General features: G+C 37.6%; 1 protein-coding gene across 2 annotated transcripts in view; it reads left to right on the plus strand.

Annotated features, from left to right (window-relative positions):
* The window catches only part of ASB4 (ankyrin repeat and SOCS box containing 4), a 118,518-nt gene that overhangs the window by 46,749 nt on the left and 47,415 nt on the right, over window positions 1–24,354 (plus strand). Inside the window, exons 1-2 of one of the 2 annotated variants that reach the window (XM_059933881.1) lie at window positions 8,387–8,625; window positions 18,676–18,975. In XM_059933881.1, the coding sequence (XP_059789864.1) occupies window positions 8,439–8,625; window positions 18,676–18,975 (487 nt within the window). In that variant the 5' untranslated portion in view covers window positions 8,387–8,438. Of the gene's footprint in view, window positions 1–8,386; window positions 8,626–18,675; window positions 18,976–24,354 lie in introns of those variants that run through there. The other variant, XM_059933882.1, reaches the window with a different exon arrangement.

Raw genomic sequence — 24,354 nt, forward strand, 5'->3', positions numbered from 1 at the left:
ATAGGGACCTTGGAGAACAGAGAATTGAAACCCTAATATAGTTTGAAAATTTTTTGGGTTTGCTCCACTTCAATACTGAATATCCACAAATAAAATGAAGTGTGTATTTTTCTGTTTATTTATGGAAAATATAAAACCATCATCAATGATAAGCCATTTTTGAGAATTTACTACCAGGCCAGACACACAGCAAATACAAAAATGCTGTTCTAGGCTTAACTTAGAGAATTGGACTTGGGTTCAAGAAGTATAAGAAATGAAATAAATGACATACATCAGTTCCACTGTTAAGCTTTATTGAGCTTCAAAAATACCTGAAAAGAGGTAGAGGTATCTGAATGAGGATGGCCTTTTAGGGTCACCTCCTTTTCCTTATCTCGGGGCACTAGCATCTCCTGCTCCCGTGACCTAGAAAGCTCTTCCCCTAGATATCAGCATGCCTTGCTCTCACACTTCTTTCAAGTTTTTGCTCAGGGAAAGTGAGGACTTCTCTGATCATATATTTGAAATTGCCGTGCTTTCCAAGGCCATAACACCTTCCCAGGACTAGCCTGGAAGTGGAGGATGCTTTTTTTCACTTATTGGCCCAAAGGAACATACATTTTTCTGATCTGTACATGGGTGACTTATGGGCTGGCTGGGATCCTAGACTTTCCCTAGTTTATTTTTCTCTATGGCATGTATTACCACCTGACAAACTATGTTTTTTACTGTTTTTTTAATTGTCTGATTCCCCTATGATCCCTTCACTAGTACACAAGCTCCATAAATGTAGGGATTTTCTTCATGTGTTTACGGTACTTAAGAAGAGCCCCAGCAGTGGCTAAGATGAACCCCCAATGACTCTCATTTCCTGGTATTCATGCCTTTCTTTTTCTTTTTCTTTTCCTTTTTTTTGGCCACACTGTGTGGCTTGTGGGATCTTCCCTGACCAGGGATATAACCCGGGCCCCTGAAGTGAAAGCCCGAATCCTAACCACTAGGCCACCAGGGAAGTCCCCCATGCCTTTCTTTTATCTTCATCTCACATCAAATCAGGGCAGCTCAGTGTGGCCAAAAGAATATGGTGGAAGTGGTGGTGTATGACTTCCTAAGTCAGGTAATAAAAGGCATTGCAGCTTCCAACTTCCTCTCACGGGTTCTTCATTCTGGGGGAAGCCAGCTGCCATGTCATGAGGACGTTCAAGCAGCCCCGTGGAGTACATGGACGGGAACCAAACTGCCTGCACCAACTTGTTAGCTAAGTGACCAAACTGTTTTGAAAGGGGGTCTTTTAACACCTAGCCTTTGAGTCTTTCAGCAGAGGACTCAAATATCATGTAGCAGAGACAAGCCTTTCCCTTTCCCATAGTGTCCTGTCTGAATTCCTGACCCACAGAAACCGTGCGAGATAATAAGTGATTATTATTGCTTTAAGGTCATGCATTTTGGGGTTACTTGTTATGTAGCAAAAGATGACTATTATAGTGCTTGGCCCATAGTAAGTTCCTAATCAATGTTTATTGAATGAAGAGGTAAATTAAGCAGATTTTTTCCTAGGTTACTCAGTGATCATAATACAGTGCCTCACAAAACTCTATAAAAAGCCTTTGCTCCAATAGCAACATTGGCTTGGAGTCTCAAGGAGTAGGCTTGAATCTTGTATCTGTCACTTATTTGTCATTTAACCTTGTATAATTCACTTACAGTCTTTGCGTTCTTAGTTTTCCTAATCTGTAAACTAGAAATAATGATGACAATTGTAATTATACCACTAACAGTACCAGCAACCTGAAAGTGCCCTGATGACTTTATAAATCCCTGGATCAGAGCTCTCCTGAAACCCATGCTTTAATTGGAATTGTCCATTCTGTAAACTGATAAATCTTTTTTATTATTTGTCAGTTTCAGTTGTTGGTGTTACCTATAACCAAAAGCAATCTTTATATAAAACATTAACACTAACATATATGACACAATAACAAATAAAACAAGATGACATGTAATCAGTAAGATGCTACATGGTAGACTTAAGTATAGCAGCTAAGAAGAAAAAGATTTCAGACCACCTTAGCAACGATTTCTGTGGGCTGATGGCAAGGACATCCTAATTCATCTGCCTACGAAAGTCGGGGAGGCCCAAGGGGTTCTGTTTTCACAGAAGTTTTGGTTTCTGTAGGTATATCTTAGAAGCCTTGGCTTCTGATTTCTTCTCTGTGGTTGCCTTTTGATAGGTAGTTGCTGGCTTAGTAGCATCAAATTCATGTTTAAATGCCTTCAGGGACCAAGGAGCTATTTGTGTTTCAGAGAAGCTACTCCAAGTGGTCAGATTATGTTGTACACAGACATCAAGAGCACAAGCAGCCGGGCGTCTGTGCCTGCTGCCTCCCCTGTAGGTCCTCAGAGAGTACAGGAGGGTCTTCCAGGCCCCTTGCACAATATCATCACCTTGTTAGCAGGTTCTTCACTTTGCTCCGAGCGGAGAGGACACTGTCCTGAGCATGTTGTGAAACACTAATAAAAAAAACTCTTCTTACGGGATGGGGAGTTTTTATTTTTAAGATCAGAGGAGACAGGAATTTCTGACGGGCCTGAATAGACAGAGTGAAATATAGTCTCTGTGTAATTCTGCCTCCTGAGGCCTAGAGAGATGGTGGCTCGAAGCAGTGGTCTGGATAGTGCGGAAAGCTCTCAAATGTGTTTTATTAGCATTGGTCACGTTACTTCCTATATATTAGAATGACCTTGAGGGGCATTTTAATTAAGCTGCTATTTGTTTTGTAAGTGCAAATAATAATCTCTTAGTTTTATCCTCTGCCGCTCAGATAAATTGGTCAATAATTGATTTTTTAGCACAATAATCCAGATGACTTTCTCAATTTTCTACATTTCTTCATGGAAATTTGCTTTGTTTTCTCAAAATATTCTGCAGAATTTACATTTATTTATTTTTAAAGTTATGAGATGGGACCGAAATAGCTTCTGTGGGAAAACTTAAAGTCCTTTCTTTAGGTCAAAATTAGAAATTTGTTTCCAAACATTAAATCAGTGCTTTTAATTTTCATTCTTAAATCGTGTACTTTGTAGCCTTCAGCCTTCAGGGCCAAGTCTTGATGTTTATCAACCCAAGGAAAGAAAGTATGAGAACACCCTAGGATATATTGGCCTTTGATAAGGTTTAAATCTCAGTGCTGACTTTTAGAAATGCAATAGTTGTGAAAATCAGGCTTTAAGAAAATGAGGATTTTTTTTCTAAATTATTGTATCTCCTTCTTTAATATATCAAGAACCATGCTCAAAGGATTCAGGATCCAAAGTTTCTTCCACAATGTAAAGATAACAGCTCTTCCACCTATGGAGGGAGGTCAACAAGCTTGCCGACCTAGGGAGACAAAGAAAAAGTTAAAGGGAAGTAAGAAGTCTAAAACTGGACCCTGTTAGTCAGGAAGGCTGGAAGTCTTGAGGGATTATGAGAAGAGATATAGGTTGATTGAGGGGTTAGATGCCACATTCTCATCCCTAGTCACACACTTGTTTCAGAGTTGAACGTTGGTGGAGCCATGGAGAGGGGAGGGGACTTGGTAACAAGATATGCCTGAGGAGGTCTGAAGATGCTGAGATCAGTGGCTCAGCATCAGGGAGAATGTAGACCCCCTGGAGAACCCCAGCCCTCAGCTTAGGTCCATGTCCATTCTGGCCCCAGAAAGATGGCAAGAAGGTGGCTATAGAAAGCTGCTGGTTCTTCATGGTCTCTGTATGAAGTGTGAGAGAGTGGCAGTGTGCCTGGAGAGAGGACACAGAGTTTCAGAGCATACATTGGACTAACATAGCCAGAGGCTGTGGTATTTGAGGACATCAAGATTGGAGGCAAATGACCAGGATCACGTTCTCCAGTGGTGGACGCCAGAAACCTGAATACACCCAGACAAGACCAATTTAGAGGAGCCACTCTGCTATGAAGATCAGGGAGGGTCTAGAGGACAATGAGTTCATCTTAGGACTGCCTCTCCTCTCATGAGGTCATATAAGCTGCATTCCTACCCCTGACTGATCTTCACCTGGTGTACACTGGTCTAGCCATACTGGTTATTTATGGCTAAATTCTCTTCTAATTGATTCTGGATGCTAAGTATTAGTATATTGAACTAGTATTTTGAATTAGTATTGCCCCTATACATATCCCATATTTTCAGAGGGAAATCCATATTAGAAATGACCATATTAGAGGGAAATTCAAAATTCTCAAAGATAGAGACTTTTATCCAAAGAGACTGAGGATTTACCTAAAGAGACTGCTAAATATTTGGATCAGACTAAGCATATCCGGTTGGACTAAAATTAAGTTGTCCTTCCCTTTGCCACTAAGTTATGTAGAAAACCCATAAGGGGGACCAGATCAATTAATTGCATATAAACAAACTATATTATTTCTGTATGAAATTCAGTGAATTACAACTTTGTGACAGTTTCTAGTGTACAGGAGATTGGAAAGATCTGGGGACTTCATTACTACTTAAATCCATTAGCTTAATTCCACATGGGCAGGGATTTTTGTTGTTGTCCACTGCAGTGCTCTGAATAAGTGTCTGGCATATTGAAGGTTCTGAGTAGGTATTTGTTGAAGGAATTACAACTGTAACACGAGGCAAGCTTGCAAAGTGCCCTCTAAGAATCCCAATACAATTTCAACAAAAATAGAGTGTCCCTGGTGTCATCCATCAGAATCCTTTGTTTTCAGCTCCCTCTAGGAATATTATGTTCCATGTTAGGCACCAAAATTTAAGAGGGGCATTTATCAATCAACTAAAGAGGATCCGGAAGAGAACAGGCAGGACAAGAGAATTCTGAAAATCACCCCAAATGAGGAACAGTTGACACTACCTGAGGAAAAAAAGTGATTAATGAGAGAGAATGCTATTTTCAAATGTTAGAAAGAGTATAATTGTAAATGTATAATTGCATGTTCATAATTAGACTTAACGGGAAGAAATTATGAATAGGCAGATTTTGACTCAATATAACAAAGAAGCTCTGACTTTAACTTTCCAATAATGGAATGAATTGCTTTGTGAACCACAATGTGAGATTTAATTATGTATTATCTGATATTTTCTTTTCAATATTCATTGGTATTTGCCTCCCTCCCTCTCAACTTATTGTTTATCCTTGAAAGCAGAAAATGTAAAATTTGGAATGGTAAGGTTAGATTAAAAACTTTATTACTGTTAAGAATTATGGAGCCTATTAACTGATTACCCATTATCTTAGTCCCTCAGGTCACAAGGTGGCAAACTCAAATATGAGAACATACCCTTGACTGTTGGGTCTATATCTCACTTGGGTTTTCTGATGTCCATCGCAAAGTGAAATTGCAAATTTTGTAAATCAGCTAAGATTTCATGAGATTGATGAAAACGTTGGAGAACTGCCCAAATCACATACAAAACCATTTACTAATGGCAATTTGTCAGTGTTATTTCTGATAATAATTGAATAAGAAAAGTTTGAGAGCATGAGGATTTGATTGGTGTTTTAGAGGGAACTCCAGCCATTGAGTTTGTATGTTATTGGAATATCAAAGGATGAAGAAAGGCCCTTGGCAAGTCTGTTGAAGCTCTTGAGTACGTTTGTAAATATGATTCTTTTTATATATTAGTTTGACAGAAACCATTCAAAAGGTAAAGTACATTGCTTCATGTTATTATGAAATTGAATCAGAAGAATTAAATATCTTTCTCCGAAAATAGTAAACATTGTATTTTGTGGTTCTATGAATTATACAAGTAACTGTCAACCTACAAGTTAAATATTAGATGAAAATATGTTCCCTATAATTTTTGCTTTTCTCTTTCAAGATGAATTAAGAGAAGCCCACCCCCACCCCCCAACTGTGAAATTCAGTCTTAATTTTAGGTAGTGTGAATTTTGGTTATCTTTTCCAGGACTAATTATCCTCCAGTGAAGTAAAACTCCTCTTTGTCTCTGTTTCCTCTACCGGGAATGCTTTTCTTTGTCTTAGGTTTGTCAAAAATGGACAAAACGTATTAATCAATAATTGCTATATTTGAGTCACACATGTGGACATAAAAGGAACAGTATCTTATTCTCAACCAAGCATAGTGCTAAGGACGTAAATAATCAATGAATAATTCTTTATTCATTCATTATTCATTTATTCGTTCATACTGGGCACTGAGGGCAGGAGAATGATTTAGTTCCTTACTTTATGGAATCTACAATTCTGTGCTTATGCTGCGTTACCAAGTTATCGTTATTAATACGTTCAGTGCAGAAATACATTTTTATCACAAATGTAAGTTGTGCTCATTGTAGATGACTTCAGAAAATAAGAAAGAGATAAAGAAGAAATCAGATGTAATCTTAGCACTCGGAGATAAAAGCTGATGATATTTGGGAATTGATGCATGCGTACAGAATTTTCTTCCTACGTGTGCATTTAGTACACATATTTATACATTATATAGATAGATACAAATTATGTAAATATATACATATATATTTGTACATTATATAAGTATAGATATTTTTAAAGAATATTTATACTACATATACTATTTTATAAATTACTTATCTCATAGATATTTTACAATCAGTATATATCTACCTAGTCATAGTGACTGAAGGGTGTTTCATTAGATGGATATGACATCATTTGTTTATCAAATTTTTTACTGTCAGTCACTTAGATTGCTTCCATGTTTTTTACTATTGTTAACAATATAATCATCCATATGTACATTTGTATTCATTTATCCATCTGTTATTTCAGGACAAATACGTTACACTATGTTAAGCTTGAAATTTTATCTTCTTGAAGATTTAAAATTAAGAATATTAACAAAAATCTTAAACATTAAAAAACAAAGTTAATCTACAGTATTAGAAGTCAAGATAATCGTTGTCATTGGGGGTCAGATGAGTGTTTGGATTGGAAAGTGACATAAAGGGGGTTTCAAGTGTACCTGAACTACTCTGTGGTTCGACCTGGGGGTTGGTTACAGGGGTGTGTTCACTTTGTAAAAATTGGACAAGCCGTATACTTATGACTTGTCACTTTCTACTTTCTTGTATTTGTGTTACACATCAATGAAATAAGTTAAAATACTATGTTACGATTTGCATCCATGTCTATATGCTTATGTAAATTCTAAGAATTGAATACTATTATCATTTTTAGTTTTTTAAAATTCATGTTGCTAATTATTCTGCAGAAAGTTTGCACCAGTTCTGACTCCCACAGACAATATATAAAGTGTAATTTCTTTATGTTCAAATTAACATTTACTATCACAATTTTTCTAATTTGTAATGATTTGTACATTTAAAAATTGAGTATTTTCCTCTCTTGGAAAATTACAAACTTACAGAAAAGCTGAAAAAATAATATCATGGTCATCTGTAAATCCCTCATTAGATTTGCCAACTTTTAATTTTTTGCCTCATTTGCTTTCTCTCTCTGTCTCTGTTTACACACACACACACACACACTCACTCACATATCTATACACGTATATATATATACATATATATACACATTTATTTTTGTATTTCTGAATTATTTGAAAAGAAGCTTTAGGCATCATGACAATTTACCCCTTAAGAATAAGAATATTATTCTACATAACCACAATACTTTTACCACACCTTAAAAAATTAACAATAACTCTATATTATCAAGTAATATCTAGTCCATATTCATATTTCCACAACTGTACCAATATAGTCTTTTCTAACTGATTTTTTAAAATACAAGATTAAATAAAGTTTACTCAGTCATTGCATTTAGCTGTTTTGTCTCTTTAGTCTCTTTTTACCTAAAATAGTCCCCTACCACCATCACTCTACCCTGCTTTCTTTCATGATGTTGACGTTTTTCAAGTCTAAGTCACTTGATAACCTGTTTGTTTTCAAATGTGTATGACCATGCTTGATTTTGCAGGCTCTTATTACAGAATTATTTTATAGGTTTTCAGAAGCACATGTATTAGCAACTGTAGCAAATTTTCATTTGTGGCTATTGGTTAATCAGAGCAAGACATTGGATCTCCAGTTGGGCACCAGATCACCAGATGTTTTTACTGAGGAAAAAAAAAAAAAAAAGTTAAGAGCTTTTAAATCTTACATTATTACTTTGATTGTATAAGAAATAATAGTGACATTTCATTCTCTGAAATGTATTGTGAGGGTTTTCCTTCATATTGATACACTCTGTTATTCAATGAATTAGTTAGTATAGAACCAGTTTAAAAGACCTGAGAGTGCAGTGACAGCCAAGAAGGATGTTTTGAAGTTTGAAATGATCCCTATATAAATAGAACGGATCAGCATAACTTTGGGATAAAATTAGCTGACAGTTTGTGGGCTCTCTAGCATGTGCCTGTTAGCTTGGTGCCGCTCTCCTGATAAATCACAACAAAGCTTCCAGAGGGAGAGGAAGGATGGACGGCACAGCTGCCCCTATCACTAAATCTGCAGCTGCCAAGTTAGTTAAGAGAAATTTCCTTGAGGCTCTCAAGTCAAATGACTTCGGAAAATTGAAGGCCATTTTAATCCAGAGGGAAATAGATGTGGACACAGTTTTTGAAGTTGAAGATGAGAATTTGGTTTTGGCATCTTATAAACAAGGTAAAAATTATAGGTGTAATTGTAAAATCGATAGAAAATGGATTTGTTTTTTTAATGCACAGCATTAGTCACCCAATCTAAACTGGTAGCTCTTATTATTTCTTTAAATATATACCTAAAAAATATTTCTAATGTAATCTTTTCCTTCTTTTTAAACTAGACAAAATGAGCTGGTATATGTATATATAAATATATTTTTTCTTCTCTTTACTTTCCTTCTCTTTTCTTTCTGTATCCCTGTGCCTAGAATTTGAAATCCTGGATAATCATATTTAGTAATGCAATTTTCTTCTATTTCTAACTTTATTTCTTCTTATAAGTACATAGAATAAAGAAATCATCTCTAGATTATGGCTAAACAGGTTGCTGAGATCTAATCCAGACAGTATGACTGGCTTGGGAACAGACTGCCAGCCCTCTGTTAACAGGGCTACTTAAAGATATATCATCTCTACATCCACCTGGAGGAAAAAGAGGATTTTTGCCCCTATTTGAAGGGTTAATAAATGGGTAAGGCTGTACCGTGATACACCTTTATGATCCTTGTCATTTTAATGAGTTTTCAGTTCAGGCAGAAAAGCTGAAACCAGAAAAGACAAAAAGTTAACTTTTTTCCGTGACTACAGTGATAGATCAAAATTGTAGATCTACCTAACACGAAGTATCTGCCTTATGAAGAACTAAGGATAGCAAAAATTAGAACTGAATTTTTTTTTTATCATGGGATTTTCTGGAACCCATGCTTAATAAGTCAGAAATAAATTAGAAGTGCGCAGATTCTGATTTCCCAAATCAGCTAGTTAATGGGAAATTTGAGTAGCGAGGCCATCTGGTAAGCGGACTGCAAACAAACACCATGTTCAACATCACTTCTGTTTAAACAAAATAGATGATAAGGTCTTGTGTACAGCACTGAGAAAGAGAGATCATTTTTTTTTATGTTTAAAATACTTTCCATTTGTATATAAATCATCAGCACCATCAATTTTCAGAAATGAATACTAATGTTATATATTTCTACATTAATTTACTATCAGTTCTGAAGGAAGGATGGAATAGTTGAGGCCAGTTACTGTGTTTATGATTTTTACTTGAGGGTTTTATTATAAATTGGCATTGCTATCTTGATTGGAAAACAAAGAAGAGGTCTGTTTTTTAAAAAGTGGTTGATGGAGATTCTGTTAAGAAAGAATGTATACTATATGATCAGATTACTTTCATCTTATGGATTTGTTCAGTGAAAGACTGCCTGAATGCTAAATACATTTTTAAGGTATTTTTTAAAACTTATATTCGTGCCTAGCTTAAAATAACTTATGTCCAAGTCAGCAGGTAATTTATTTGACCCTGAGTTGTGAAGACTGCCTTTTCTCATCTGAGCATGCCAAACTGCATAGATCATGCAAAGGTTCGGAGGTTGTGAGAAAGGAAGTTTTAGTGGCAGTTTCTGGAGAAGAAGGGTGCCGTTTCTTTTGCTTCCAATGTTGTTATCATCCCTGAACGAGAAAAAAACGCATTTTAAAATCTTTCTGTCAATATGAGCTGACTCCCTATGGTCTTCACAGAGCTAAATTTTCATTCATGCAAATGAGTGTTTTCATAGGACTGTGGATGGGACTTTCAATTAGGGAGAAAGCAAATTACACTCTCTGGATTTGGGGGGAAAAAAAAAGAGAACGGTAACATTCTTATGCATGCCAGGTGGATGAATGCAAGAAATGATAGGATTTGTGGCCGTATCTTCAGGGTTTATGCAGGAAATCGTGTGTGTGTGTGTGCGTGTGTGTGTGCACGTACACGTGTGCATATAGAAAGAAATACACTTACTCTCTGTTTAATATGAATATGGGTATAAGAATCTGTCTCTTTAATCTTAATCCCAGATTGAAGCCTCATTTTCTTCAGTTTCTTCAGATATTTTCACATGGCTTCCAGCCTAATTATCAAACTTTTTATTTTAGTCAGGAATGGAAGTGATGCATAGAGTCCTAGTTGCTAGCCAAGCAAAGTAGACCTAAGTGGTTATATCAATTTCTAAGTCACAGAGGAATTCCCGGGGACTAGTGTAGAGCTGAGCAGGCTACACTGGTCATTTGTTCGTTAGTTAGTCAGAATTAGTTAGTTCCTTTCTGAATAATTCTAAGGAATGAGACTCTTTGTGGCCTTGAAGGGTATGTGACTAGATTAAACTTCGTGAGACTTTATTAAATCACAGCAGACTTTTTGGATGTTGAATGCTGTTGAATTGCTATGCATTAGTTTTTGATTTTTTTAAGCACTTTTAAAAAGCTCTACAACAGAAAAGTGCACAAATCATAAGTGTGAAGCTTGATTAATTTTCACAAAATAAACAAACATATGCAACCAGCATCCAGAAGAAGAAATAGAACATTACCTATTTACTTTTAAAGTGTGGGAATCTTCAGGTTTTAGTAATTTTTGGCTTACTAAGCAAGACATTGTGCAAAATCTAGAACATACTATGCTACCTTTAAATTTGCGTGTGTAATTAGTAATGTAATCTGTATTCAACATTTGATTGTCCTGTGGAAGATCAACAGTGGTACGTTTAATCCCAAATAATTTTTGTTTCTTTTAGGACATAGGATTTTACATAGGATTTTTAAAAGTGACCACATTTTCTCCCCTAATTATGGTATGTTTAAGCCAGTATGAATGCAAGTTTATACTTTTTGTAAAGGCAACTCAGAAGTCTGTTGGTGAAGAAATCAACTTGGAATCTAAACATTGCAACCCCCAATCCACAATCTAAATGGTACACTAATAATCAAAAGTTGACCTCCAAAGCAAATATAAAATATGGACTTTGTGAGGAAGGTAGAACAAAGTGTCTGGAAATTCACTTCTGCTTCCCCATCTCATTGAGTAACTTCTCTCACCTGTGAGAAAAAGAACAGATTTAGAAGCCAGCATCCAGGTTCAGATGGCAGGCCCTGCCTAGCCCCAGCACCTAATAATGATTCTTAAAGTTTGAGACATCTCATTCTAGTTTTTCAAGTTATTTTAAACTTCATAATCAAATCTTCAGATAAAATTATGTTTTATCAATTAAAAATATTCCTCTCACACTTTGTAAAGCAAACATTAAAAACATTCTGGTTGGGACTTCCCTGGTGGTCCAGTGGTTAAGAATCCACCTTCCAATGCAGGGGACGCAGGTTTGATCCCTGGTGGGGGAACTAAGATCCTACATGCCGTGGGGAATGAAACCCGCGCACTATAGAGCCCTCGCGCCACAACTAGAGAGAAGCCCACGTGCTGCAACTAAGACCTGACGCAGCCAAATAATAATAAAATAAAATTAAAAAAAAAAGAAAGCCATTCTTTAAAAAAAAGAAACATTCCGGTTGGCATTTGCATTATCTCCTAGAGAATGGCAGATACATGGGTCTGAAAAGTAAAAACAAGTAAGCAAAATTACATCTACCAGCTGACCACTTTAAAATGGGAATGAAGTGAAGAAAAGTTAAATACACGAACAACTTTTAACTGCCAAATGCAATTAGCAGTTGAATAGTCAAGGGATGTCAATGATATAAAGTTTGTTATGAGCCAAGCGCACAGTATTTATAGTGAAAGTGGGTCTCTAAGAAAATGCAAAGCTATTCATATTGGTTCTCACTAGGCGATCTCCATACGGGAAACGTGAATATCCATAAAGCTGTTTCCAAAGGTTTTTCAACCACACATTTGATTCTCCTTCAGATGCATGAGCCTTGGCTCATTAATGTTACAGGCAGAATATCATACTCATCTCTTTGGTATGGAATTCCCTAGTCAGCAAGGTTAATCAGAGTCCTTTTATTAATCAGCGTAATGCACTGTAAGTACTTCGTTTATGGCCCACAGTCGCAGGTTCTTTGGTTGATAGTCATATTTTTAATTAAAATAACCAATGAATGATTTCACTGGAAAACTTTCTGGCAGGTACTCTATCTACTTTACTAAGTAGCAACTGCCTTCCAAATATGTTGAAAGCTCTTATTTTCACTCTCTTAATGAGTCATCTTCTTATCACCTAATTTTCCTCTTTGCCAGAAATTCACTCTCCTACTTTCCTATTGCCATCCCAAGGTTCTTTTCCTTTCCTAGGTGTTCAAATTTTTTTCTTTTAAATTTTACATTTCAAGCTTATTTCTTTTTCTCTCCTGGGGAAACTCTGAGATTTATCCTGAAAATATTAACTATTAAAAAATAGGCAAGAATTGTGCTCCAGCCTGTAATCCTTCAGGACTGTGTAAATACGTGGACACAGCAGAGCAAATGTCTGCTTATCCAGCCATGAGCAGTGTGTGTAACCTTTGTCTGTAATAACAGAGGCTTCTTGTGTGTGGGGTTCTTTGGACTCAGATAACATTACAGCTGATAACTGTGGCAGAGCCTAGCTTAGCTGAAGGTTTACCAGAGATGTGTATATCCCCCCAAACACTGGAGCAGAATCAACCCTTCTTCCAAAAGATGGCCCAAACACTTCGCTCCTTACTATATTTCCTGAGCCGGGGGTTTTCTACTCAGTGACTCAGGCATATCTCTGGATTCAGATTTAAATTAAACACACACACACACACACACACACACACACACACACACGCACAAAGGAGTGGTCTGTGTATTTGTGTAGGGGCATAACTCCTAAATTCCTTTAGAACTTTGCTGAGAATTGATATTGGTTTGGAGGTGGACTGCATGTAGCTTTCAGATCATTGATGGCTATTTAGAGATTTGGGGGAGACTAGGTATACAAACATGGGCACTTCCTGCTACTTAATCTCTACAGGATATTTATCCTCATTTGTAAAGTGGAGGCTTTGTCAAGACCCCCTCTAGATCTCCTGCATGCTGATAATCTTCAATGTTTTGAAGGGGAAATTATATAAACAGATTAAGTGTCATGGTCTGGGGAAGGTAAAAAGTAATGGTAGATGCTATAAATCCACATGGGTGTGGCCTATATTTGAGAGTTCTCTCTGGGATTTTTTCCTAGGAGAAAGAATCTGTATTTTCTTCTCAGTTAAGCTCATTGCTCAAGCAGAGCTCAAGCAGAAGGCATCACTGCCCACAGACTGCAGACCTGGGGTGAGAACCAAGTAGTTTACATTAGGGGAAGCAGTGCCTTCCTCACCTCTGGCCCCATCAAGGGCTTTGTTCCTGGGTTTTACTCCCTCCCCACAGTCCTTTGTGCAATCTGAGCACACAGTCAAAGGGCATCCTGGACTCTGCAGAAGTGAGCAGAGGGGGGCCCTTTGAAAGACAAATGCTAAGAATAAATCACATTTTGAGTTCTGAAGCCCTGGGACAATATTGCTGTGGAAAGAAGGGAGAGTGTACAAAATGAATCTGCCTGATTAGTTAACTGTATTTCTGTCATGCTGTGACCATTGGGGGTTACATTTTGCAGGACACATTTTGATCTCTTGACATACTAGCATCGACACAAGTGTGTTAATGGGTGCTGCATCACTGTGGTTTCTGGCGATGGCATTACCTCAGGTTTGGTCATCAGTGAGGGTAGGTGTGGTGGAAAGGACACTCCTGCTTGTTTCCACACTTGGTACACAGTGACCTGTGGCCGTATCGTCATTTAAAGGTGGTGATTGTATGTGTGTGGCCTGTTTGCTGTGGACTGCTTCTGTCTCTGCAGTGGGCTTTCCTGCTTTGCAAGGGCTTGAATTATCCAGAAACTCCTCCCCACTACCCCCCACCAAAGTTCTGCAATGCAGCTTCAAGATACATTGCGACAGACCCTGATCTGTATCCGACTATCTATTCTCTTCCTGTCTCTCCACTCAGCTCCCTAGGGGCACCAGCTAAGGGGTCTTGTTGCCACCCACCCATCTACATTCCTACCACCCACATTCCTTTCTAGGAGAGGTGAGTTGTAGGCACAGTTCCATTTATGAGGTTGGCTGAATTCCAACACCTGGCCCTCTCTGAGCCCAATTTACTGGTTAATGATTATGATTATAGGACACGCAGATGAAACTGATTGAGAGGTCAAGGATGACTGATTCATGTAATAAACAGGCAAGATAGATTCTCTAGGTGCTACTGGGAATTTAGGAGGAAGAAAATAAAATCAACCAGCAAATGTATCTCCATATCAGAGATGTGACATATAGATGAATTCGGGATCTTCTTTCTTTCCTTGTGATTTGTGAAGCAGGCTTGGTGCTAAACCTATTCTACTTCCACAAAGACAAAGACAGATGGAAACCCTGCATTGCAGATATTCTGAGTCCATTAGCTTGGACTGAGGCAGACGACTTATGGCTCTAGCAGGCTGAAAAAGTGGCAGTTTTCTCATCTGGAAAATGAAAGGCTTGGACTGGATAATCTTCCCTCCAGCGCTAACATTCTGTGTTTCTTTGATTTTACATCAAAATGGTGTTTTCTTAATCAGCTCTCTGCTGCTTCCTTTCTGAGATCATTTTTCTTACCACTGCAGAAGCAGACTTGAGTTTCCAATCAGTTGCTGCATAGAGCTGCCTAATCTTTGCTGTTAATTGGCAAGCAAAACACACTCCAGTTTTCAGATCTGGAACCAGCTTCTTTGCAAGAGAGTTAGAAGAGGCTGTCTTTGCAAATTGCTTGTAGAGGAAATTTGAGTATTAAGATGACTAAGTATTGGTATTAAGTGATTCATTCCTTATCAAAAGCAGGTTGCATACCATATAGCTTAAAAACTATGCTTGGAACACAGATTCAATGTGCACAGCTAAATGGAAATGTATATATGGATATATACAAATGTGTGTGCATATCTATTTACACACACACACACTCACACACACACACACACGCACACACACACAGGCACAGGGTTGATCCTCCCCAGTCCAGACTGTCTGTGAAACTATTTGTCTCTACCAGGGAAAATCCATATCACCAAATACCTTCCCTTTTCAGTGTCTGAAATCTGGAATTAGTATCTTAGAACTTAATTCTATTGTATGAATACAGATTCCTACATAAATTCAGATAATCCTAAGAGGGTCACACTTTAAACAATCCTCAGTCTATTAGACCTTAGTGTAAATTAACTTTGGATTTCTTTTTAAAGAACAACTTTGGATAAGGGGAGAGTTGGGAGGACGAGAAAGCAAAATGGCCCTAGAATTCTGAGTGAGATGAAAAGAGATTAAAGTGTGTGTGAGTGTGTGTGTGTGTGTGTGTCTGTCTGTCTGTCTGTCTTTCTGTCTGTCTAGGTTGGAGGGTGGGCCATAGAAAAACAAACTTCTGGTTGGGAGCATTCATTCCCTCAGGATTAATCAGCATTGTGCATAACCCTATAAATAACCTCTTTTTAAAAAAATATAAATTTATTTATTTTTGGCTGCGTTGGGTCTTCGTTGCTGTGCATGGGCTTTCTCTAATTGTGGCGAGTGGGGGCTACTTTTCGTTGGCAGTGCACGGGTTTCTCATTGCAGTGGCTTCTCTTGTTGCGGAGCATAGCTCTAGACGCGTGGGCTTCAGTAGTCGTGGCTTGTGGGCTCTAGAGTGCAGGCTCAGTAGTTGTGACGCACGGGCTTAGTTGCTCCGCAGCATGTGGCATCTTCCCAGACCAGGGCTCGAACCCGTGTCCCCTGCTCTGGCAGACAGATTCTCAACCACTGCACCACCAGGGAAGCCCTAAATGACCTCTTTAAACTAAATTATTTTTCCCCCTGGACAGGAGCACAACAGTTTATTTTAATTTTATTTATTTTTATAAATAGTAATACATGCACAACGTACTAAATTTAAAAGCTCAAGGGGAGCATTGAAGGATAAGTAAATCTATGTTCTTGTCCCCCAGTCCCCACCAGTGCAACCAGTTTCTTGTGTTAGGTGTTTATAAATATTTTCTTACATGTTAGCCTTTATGCACACTCTTCGGCTCCCTGCTTCTCTCACTCAATAATATATCTTGAGATTTTTTCCATACCAGTATACACAGAACCGCCCCCTTCTTTGTAATGGCTGTATAGTGTTCCACTGTACGGATGTACATACTTTATTTAAACAGTCTCCTATTGATGAAGATTGAGGTTGTTTCCAATCACTAACCATTAAGAACAATGCTGTAGTGCAGTGCATTTTGTTGTCCTGGGCCAGGTTACCAGGATTTATAACTCCCGGGAACTTCATACTCTTCATAAAGAGTTCAATGCAAGTAGTGTTCCTGGGAGTTGTGTAATACAGTGGCCCTTATATGGCATTTCACACATGAGTGAATGTACTTGTAGGATAAATACCCGGGAGTGGTGCATAGGTAGTTCTTTTCACTTAAATGAGAGACTTTTAATACCTGATCACCAGGCCCACCTTTAACGTGGTCATCATCCTCTGAGTGCCCTCCAGATGCTCATTTTTGTTGCCAGAAGTATTCACAATATTTTAGATTTTTCTGACCTCATCTAATCAGTGAAGAATACAACTTTTACTTCTCTTGTTCTGGGCGCTATACCCTATTAATGTAGCTAAAGATTGTATCAGCATTTAGGCAGCTTCATCTTACTGTTGGCTCATTTCTAGATTATTGTCAACTCAGATACTTAGGTTTTTCCTCAAATAAATTACCATTAAATCATAATCTGCTGGGACTTCCCCGGTGGTTCAGTGTTTAAGACTCCGCACTTCCAATGCAGGGGACGTGTGTTCAATCCCTGGCTGGGGAACGAAGATCCCATATCCCACGTGGTGCGGCCAAAATATTAAATAAATAAATAAATAAAGACGATCTTTCCAAAAAAAAACTCATAATCTGCTTACCTTGTACTCACATAGTGGAAGTTTTACAACCTATTGTAAAAACAAACTTCTGATTTATCCATGTTAAAATTTATTTTGTTGTTTCCACCCTAGAGTCTCTTCTAAGCTGTTGAGCTATGTCTACATCTTCATCTTGCCATTAAATATTTCATCTTTCTGTACCTATTTTCCATTCTCCACTCATAGTGAGCTTAATGCCGTGGCTCTGGGTATTGACATTGAAAAAAAGATTTATAAAGTTATCTTTGTTATAGCTTGTCAAAATGGCAATCATTGGACACTTGGGAAAAAAGGACTAGTTCAGTGTTTAGAAGTCAGAAGTAGGAGGGAAAAAGGAAAGAGAAAGAGAGAGGGTGAGAGGGAGGGAGGGTAGGGGAGAGAGAGAGAGAGAGAGAGATTTCCAACAACTAATGGGAAAATTTTATTTAAGATCTCAGTTCTAGGAACAACTCTGCTTCTCCTGACCAAATAATTTGTGTATAGCTTGTGGGCATAGTTAATTGTGCAACACATCATGTTTTCCTGTTTATTTTGGCTGCTGGGAAGTTCAAAGGCAAATTTACAGTGTGGTTCTAGCATATATAGAACACAGTTTATATTTTGGGTACCTATCTGACCCTGGACCTCTTTTTATTTTCCTTCCTTATTTTTTCCTTTGCCCTTATTTTCTAGATCATTAAAAAAATCTTGTGTAAAATTTGTAAGCTGCTATAAATTCTTCTTAATTCTTCTTTGGAAAGAGGTGTTGTATAAACTGATAGACAGGCAAATAAAATCTTGGTGTGACAAATTTTCTAAAGAAATCAAATACATTCACACCTTAGCTTGACAATAGCTACAACTAGAGGGAAAAAGAACTGTGATGGAATGAAAATTATAAGCTTGTAAGTAACAGCTTTGGAATCATTCAAGGCAATGACTGGGAGTTAAAAAAAATTCTTTAATAAGAATGTCATGTAAATCATCACGTAAAATAAAATGCAATCACATAAATGAAGGTCTCAAACACAAATGCCTTGGACAGCCAGGAAGGTAAAGTAAATGAAGGACCAAGATAATAGGGAATAGTAGAGAGCCCCTGTCCCATTTAAGTAATCCAAATACACTACTAAGCTAAACATTTGCAGATCCATCAGCCACTAGTTTACAACTTCCAAATCATCCCCCCAATTTTATAAATGTGACGAAAGTAAAACACTTTGTAAAAATCCTCACTAATTCTCACAGGGAGAAATCCTAGGCCAAGAAGTTAAACTTTCTCTCCCTTTCTTTTTTCAGGTTATTGGCTGCCTAGTTACAAATTAAAGTCTTCCTGGGCCACGGGCCTGCATCTTTCTGTCTTGTTTGGTCACGTGGAATGTCTTCTGGTGCTACTGGACCACAATGCTACAATCAACTGTAGACCTAATGGGAAAACCCCTCTTCATGTGGCTTGTGAAATGGCCAACTTGGATTGTGTTAAGATTCTCTGTGACCGTGGAGCAAAGCTCAATTGCTACTCCTTAAGTGGACACACGGCTTTACACTTCTGTACAACTCCAAGCTCCATCCTGTGTGCCAAGCAATTGGTTTGGAGAGGTAAGCCTTTCTGGGTGGCTGACATTGTCATCTACTTGCCCAGTCATGGTTTTGAAAATTGGTGACCCTTACTTACCTCCGGCAATGTAGTACGTGTCTCTATTCATTAAGCCTAATTCAGGGGGCCCTAAAAATATGTAGAGAGATAGTTATGTTGGCCCCGGTCATTCAGTGATGATCACATTGAATTCTTATTACTGTTTTAATTGTAGGAGTCTCGTTAATTTACACATTTATTTAACAAATAGTTATTAGCTTCTATGATGTCAGGTAATGTACTAAGAAAGTAAAAAGAGAAAATAGTTTCTGCCCTCTAGGAGCTTATATTCTAGTAAGGGAGATGAATATTGATGAAATAAATTATAAATACATAACTATAAATTGGGAAAGGAGCAAAATAAGGTGCTATGAAAGAGAATGTCAGGAGTAAACTATTATAAAATGTATAAAACTTCTCTAAAGATACGATATTTAAGCTGAAACTTTATAATGAGAAGGAGCTGGCCATTAAAAACAAGAGCAAAGAAGAAAAGTCTAGGGCTAGGGAATAGCATGTGCAAAGTTGCTAGGGGAGCAAAAAACTTGGAATATCCAACACATGGAAGAAGGCCAGTATGGCCAGAGTATCATTGGGGGGTAGGTGGGAGGGACAAGAGGGTAGAGGGGAGTGCCGCCAAATGACATTGGATGTGTCAGATCATATATGGCCTGATGGGGGCCGAGTATGGGGTTTAGAAATGGAGCCACTGAAAAGTTTAAAGCAAGGCAATGACACGGTTTAACTTTCACTTAAAATCATCAGTATGGGGTCATTCATAAGCTGGGTTGGAGAAGGCCAAGAATGGAAGCAGGGAGACCAGCAGGGAAACTCTTGCAATAGTGTAGGTGAGGGGGATGATGATTTGCACTAAGGGGAAAGCTTGGATAGGAAAATTAGAAAATGGGTTTGCAATATGTTTTAGAAGCAGAATTGGTGGGACTTGGAGATGGATTTGATATAGGTGGGGGTGGAGCTGGGTGACAGAAAAGGAAGTTTCAAGAATCATTGCCAGGTGTGTGTGTGTGGGAAAAAAAAAAAAAAAAAGAATCATTGCCAGGTTTCTGGCTTTAGAAAATGGCTGGAGAGTGATGCCGTTTTTTAAGATGGGAAAACTTGGGGAAGAAGCATGTATGTGGGGAGATCGTTATACCATTTTTTTTAAGTTGGGTTTACAGAGGTATAATTTATATACCGTAAATTCACTGTTTTTGAGTAATAGATAGTCGTGAAACCATTCACCACAATTATCTCAAAAAATCCCCCGATGCCCTTGGTAGTTAATTTCCTCACTCTCCCCCCACCCCTGGCAACTATTGATCTGTTTTCTGTCCCTTTAGTTTCATCTTTTCAGAATGTCATATTAATTAAATTATATAATATATAACCTTTTGAGGCTGGTTTCTCCAGTTTAGCATAATGCATTTGAGATTCATCAATGTGACTGCACTCACCAGTAAATCATACCTTTTTATTGCTGAATAGTATTCCGTGTATAGATGTAACACAGTTTATTCACTCCCTAGTAGAGGGGCATTTAGATTGCTTCTAGTTTTTGACAATTTTGAAAAAAGCTGCTATAAACATTTGCATACATGTTCTTGTATGGACATGTTTCATTTCACTTGGGTAAGTGCCTAGGAGTGGGAAGATGGGTTGTATGGTAAGTTTATAAGAAACTGCCACACTGTCTTCCAAAGTGCTTGTACCCTTTTGCATTTCCGCCAGCAGAGTATAAGAGCTCCTGTTATCCTCCATCCTTGTCAGAACTTCGTAATGTTAGATTTTTAAAAACTGTTTTAGCCATCCTAATAAGTATTAATAGCATCTCATTATGATTTTAATTTGAATTCCTCTAATGACCAAAGACATTGAGTATGTTTTCATGTATTTATCTGCCAGCTGTGTGTTCACTTTGGTGAAATATCTGTTCACTTCTTTTGCTTCTTTTTTTTTTTTTTTAAATGGCTGTTTGTTTTCTTGTTATTGATCTGTGAGAGTTCTTAATATATTTTGGATACTAGCCCTTTGTCAAATATGTGTTTTGCAAATATTTTAATTCATTCTTTGGATTTTCATTTTTCTAATGGTGTTTTTAAAAGAGCAGAAGTATTTAATTTTGATAAAATCAGTTTATCAATTTTTACCTCTTATGGTTTGTGCTTTGTGTTCTAGCTAAGAAATGTTGGATTAACCCAAGTAACAAAGGTTTTCTCCTTTATTTTTCTTCTAGAAGTTTTATAATTTCAGGTTTTACTTTTATGTCTTTGATTCATTTTGAGTTATTTTTTGCATATGGTGTGAGGTATGGGTTGAAGTTCATCTTTTTTCGTGTATGGATGGCCAATTGTTTCAACATCATTTGTTGAAAAGATTATTCTTTCACCATTGAATTGTTTTGATATTTTTCTCAGAAGTCAATTGGCCGGGACTTCCCTGGTGGTCCAATGGTTGAGACTTCGCCTTCCAGGGGTGCAGGTTCGATCCCTGGTTGGGGAGCTAAGATCCCATATGCCTCACAGCCAAATAACCAAAACATAAAACAGAAGCAATATTGTAACAAATTCAATAAATACTTTAAAAATGGTCCACATAAAAATCTTAAAAAAAAAGTCAATTGGCCAAATATGTATGGGTCCGTTGATCTATATATCTATTTTTTGCTAATCCTCCACTGACTTGGTTGCTTTATATCAAGTCTCAAAAGCACATAGAGTGAGTCCTTCTAGGTTAGTTTTAAACATGAGAGGTTTCAGACCTCTTTGAGACATCAAAGTGAATAAGTCAAGGATACACTTGATATAAAAGTATATATTTCAGAAAAGAGCTCTGAACTAAAGCAGTAAGTTTAGGAGCCATTGGCCTATAGATTGTATTTGAAGCCAAGGAAATCAATGAACTCACCTGGATAAACAGTGTAGAGAGATAAAAGAGAACTTAGGACCAAGCTCTGACAAATTCTTTTTTTTTTTTTTTTTAAAGAGTAACACTTTTTTAAAAAAATTTATTTTTAGCTGTGTTGGGTCTTCGTTTCTGTGCGAGGGCTTTCTCTATTTGCGGCGAGTGGGGGCCACTCTTCATCGCGTTGCACGGGCCTCTCACTGTCGCGGCCTCTCTCTGACAAATTCTTATGTTTAGATGTTAGCAGGATGGAGAGGAGGCAATAAAAGAGAGTGAAATTATTCTAGGGTTTTAATTTCCTTGTGATAACCACTTTCCTCTATAATTCTTTATTTCTAAGAATGTGTTAAAATATATTCCACACTAAAAAAAAAAAGACGAGTGAAATGGATTCATAAATGAAGTTGGAGAAAATCCAAGAGCATTTTTGACATCAGAGAAACTAAGAAAAAGGCAGGTTCAAGAATGGGGGAGTGGTCAGCTGTATTGATAGCTACTGAGAGGTTTAATCAGATGTTCATTAGATTAAGTGACAGAGTTATCACTGACAAAAATAGTTTTGGTGAAATGGTAGGTGCAGAAGCCAGATCAGAAGATGTGAATGGGAGGTTAGAAACTAGAGATGGCATATGCTGACAACTGTTAAAAGAAATTTGGCTGCAAATGTGAGCATATGAGTAGCATGATTGCTGAAGGGGGTTGGGGGGGGCGTTTGTCACAGGAGACTATTATCTACAGTTGAAGATAAAAGGAAATGTTTGTACGCTGAAGGAAATGATTTATAGAAAGCAAACAGTTGAAGGTGCATGAGACAGGATAACTGAAAGGTCCAAATCTTAGAGAAGTTGAGATGGGATGAAATCCAGAGACCTTGAGACACATCCTCCTTTTCAGCAGGTGAGCCAAAGTAAAAGATGGTTTTAATGCCAAAGCACTTGTAGATTTGGTTGTGGTAAGATGAGGGAGTCCCTGTCTGGTACAAAGTCATCAGCCAAAATGAGAGCAGAAAGACTGGAAATTGGATGAGAGAGGGGAAGATATGGAAAGGTCATGGGGAAAGAATGGGAGGACATGCTTGAAGATGCTATGGTCTTCTCAACCTGTGAGAACTAAAGGGAAAAAAAAATCAACCCCGTTTATTCTGCTTCTTGCCTGCCCTGGGAGGAAGGGCCTAGTGCAGAGATGCTTGGAGAAGGACAGGCATCCATTGGAGCTTATCCACTTTACCTTCCCGCATGGGGCCATCACCACCTTTCACATTTACTTATACATTTATTTTTAGATTTAGTTTTTTTAATCTACATTTTAACTAATTAATTTAAACTTTTAAGCTGTTTATCTTCAAAATTTTTGGAAAGTTAAGAAATTATATATTTGTTTAGTTATTGATCTTTTATATCGCTGCCTTTTCATCAACCACGGGCTAACAGTGAGCTCCCGACCTCGTCTTTCCTCAGAGATGTTACCACACAGCTTTCCCAGAGGACACAGTTATTCCCCATGTGCTTTATCCCTGTCGACAGAGGGAGACCTACCTAGAGAGGGAGGAGTAAAGAGGTAGGAGGAGACTGAGCAACGCCCCCTGTAGGCTGACACAAGGAATTGGACTGATAACCCGAGACGAGAGGAAGAGTAGAAGGAAGTTGGTTAAAAATAACTGACCCTTTAGCACCACGTCATCAAAGGCTGAAGCCATAACAAGAAAGATAAATTAGAGAACACAAAAATGTTTGTTTCAACATCTGTGTGGCAAACAGATTATACAATTAAAAGGCAGTCATAAAACTGGGAAAAATATTTGGGACTATATGACAAAGGGCTCATATCCTTACTATGTAAAGAAACTTTAAAAATTAAAGTTAAGAGGGTAACAACTAAGAGGAAAAAAAAAAAAAAAGCACAAAGGGACCAAGAACAGGAATAGGTATTTCAGGAAAAAAACAGGCGAGCATATAAACGACAAATTAAGGTAACATAATGATCACTTGTAATCAGTAAAATGTCAATTAAAAATAAGAAATAGATGTTTTGTTGTGTTTCTTACATTAACAAAGATATCAAAGATGATAATACATATGTTGACAAACACGTGGGGCAGTGCTCTCACACAGGCTTAATGGAGTGAAAATGCATACGATTGAGGGGAATATCAAAAGCTTAAAACCTTTTTAAACTCAGAAATTCTGCCTCTAGGGTTAGGGACTAATTCAGCACCTTTTGACTCAGGGTTCTCATTGATGTAGGGCCTCAGATTCAGACTTTGGATATATCTCTAAACAAGGTTATACGCTGAGTCAGAGATAACTGATGAGAAGGAAAGACATTTATCATGTAACAGAATTGTGCTTGGTCACGTGATCTGTAGTACACTAGAAATTGAGACTTCTCCTAATTCTATGAGAATCTTCAAAATAGTGTAGTTATAGTGTGTTTTATTTTAT

This window comes from Balaenoptera ricei, chromosome 9, assembly GCF_028023285.1.
Source record: "Balaenoptera ricei isolate mBalRic1 chromosome 9, mBalRic1.hap2, whole genome shotgun sequence".
Lineage (NCBI taxonomy): Eukaryota > Metazoa > Chordata > Mammalia > Artiodactyla > Balaenopteridae > Balaenoptera > Balaenoptera ricei.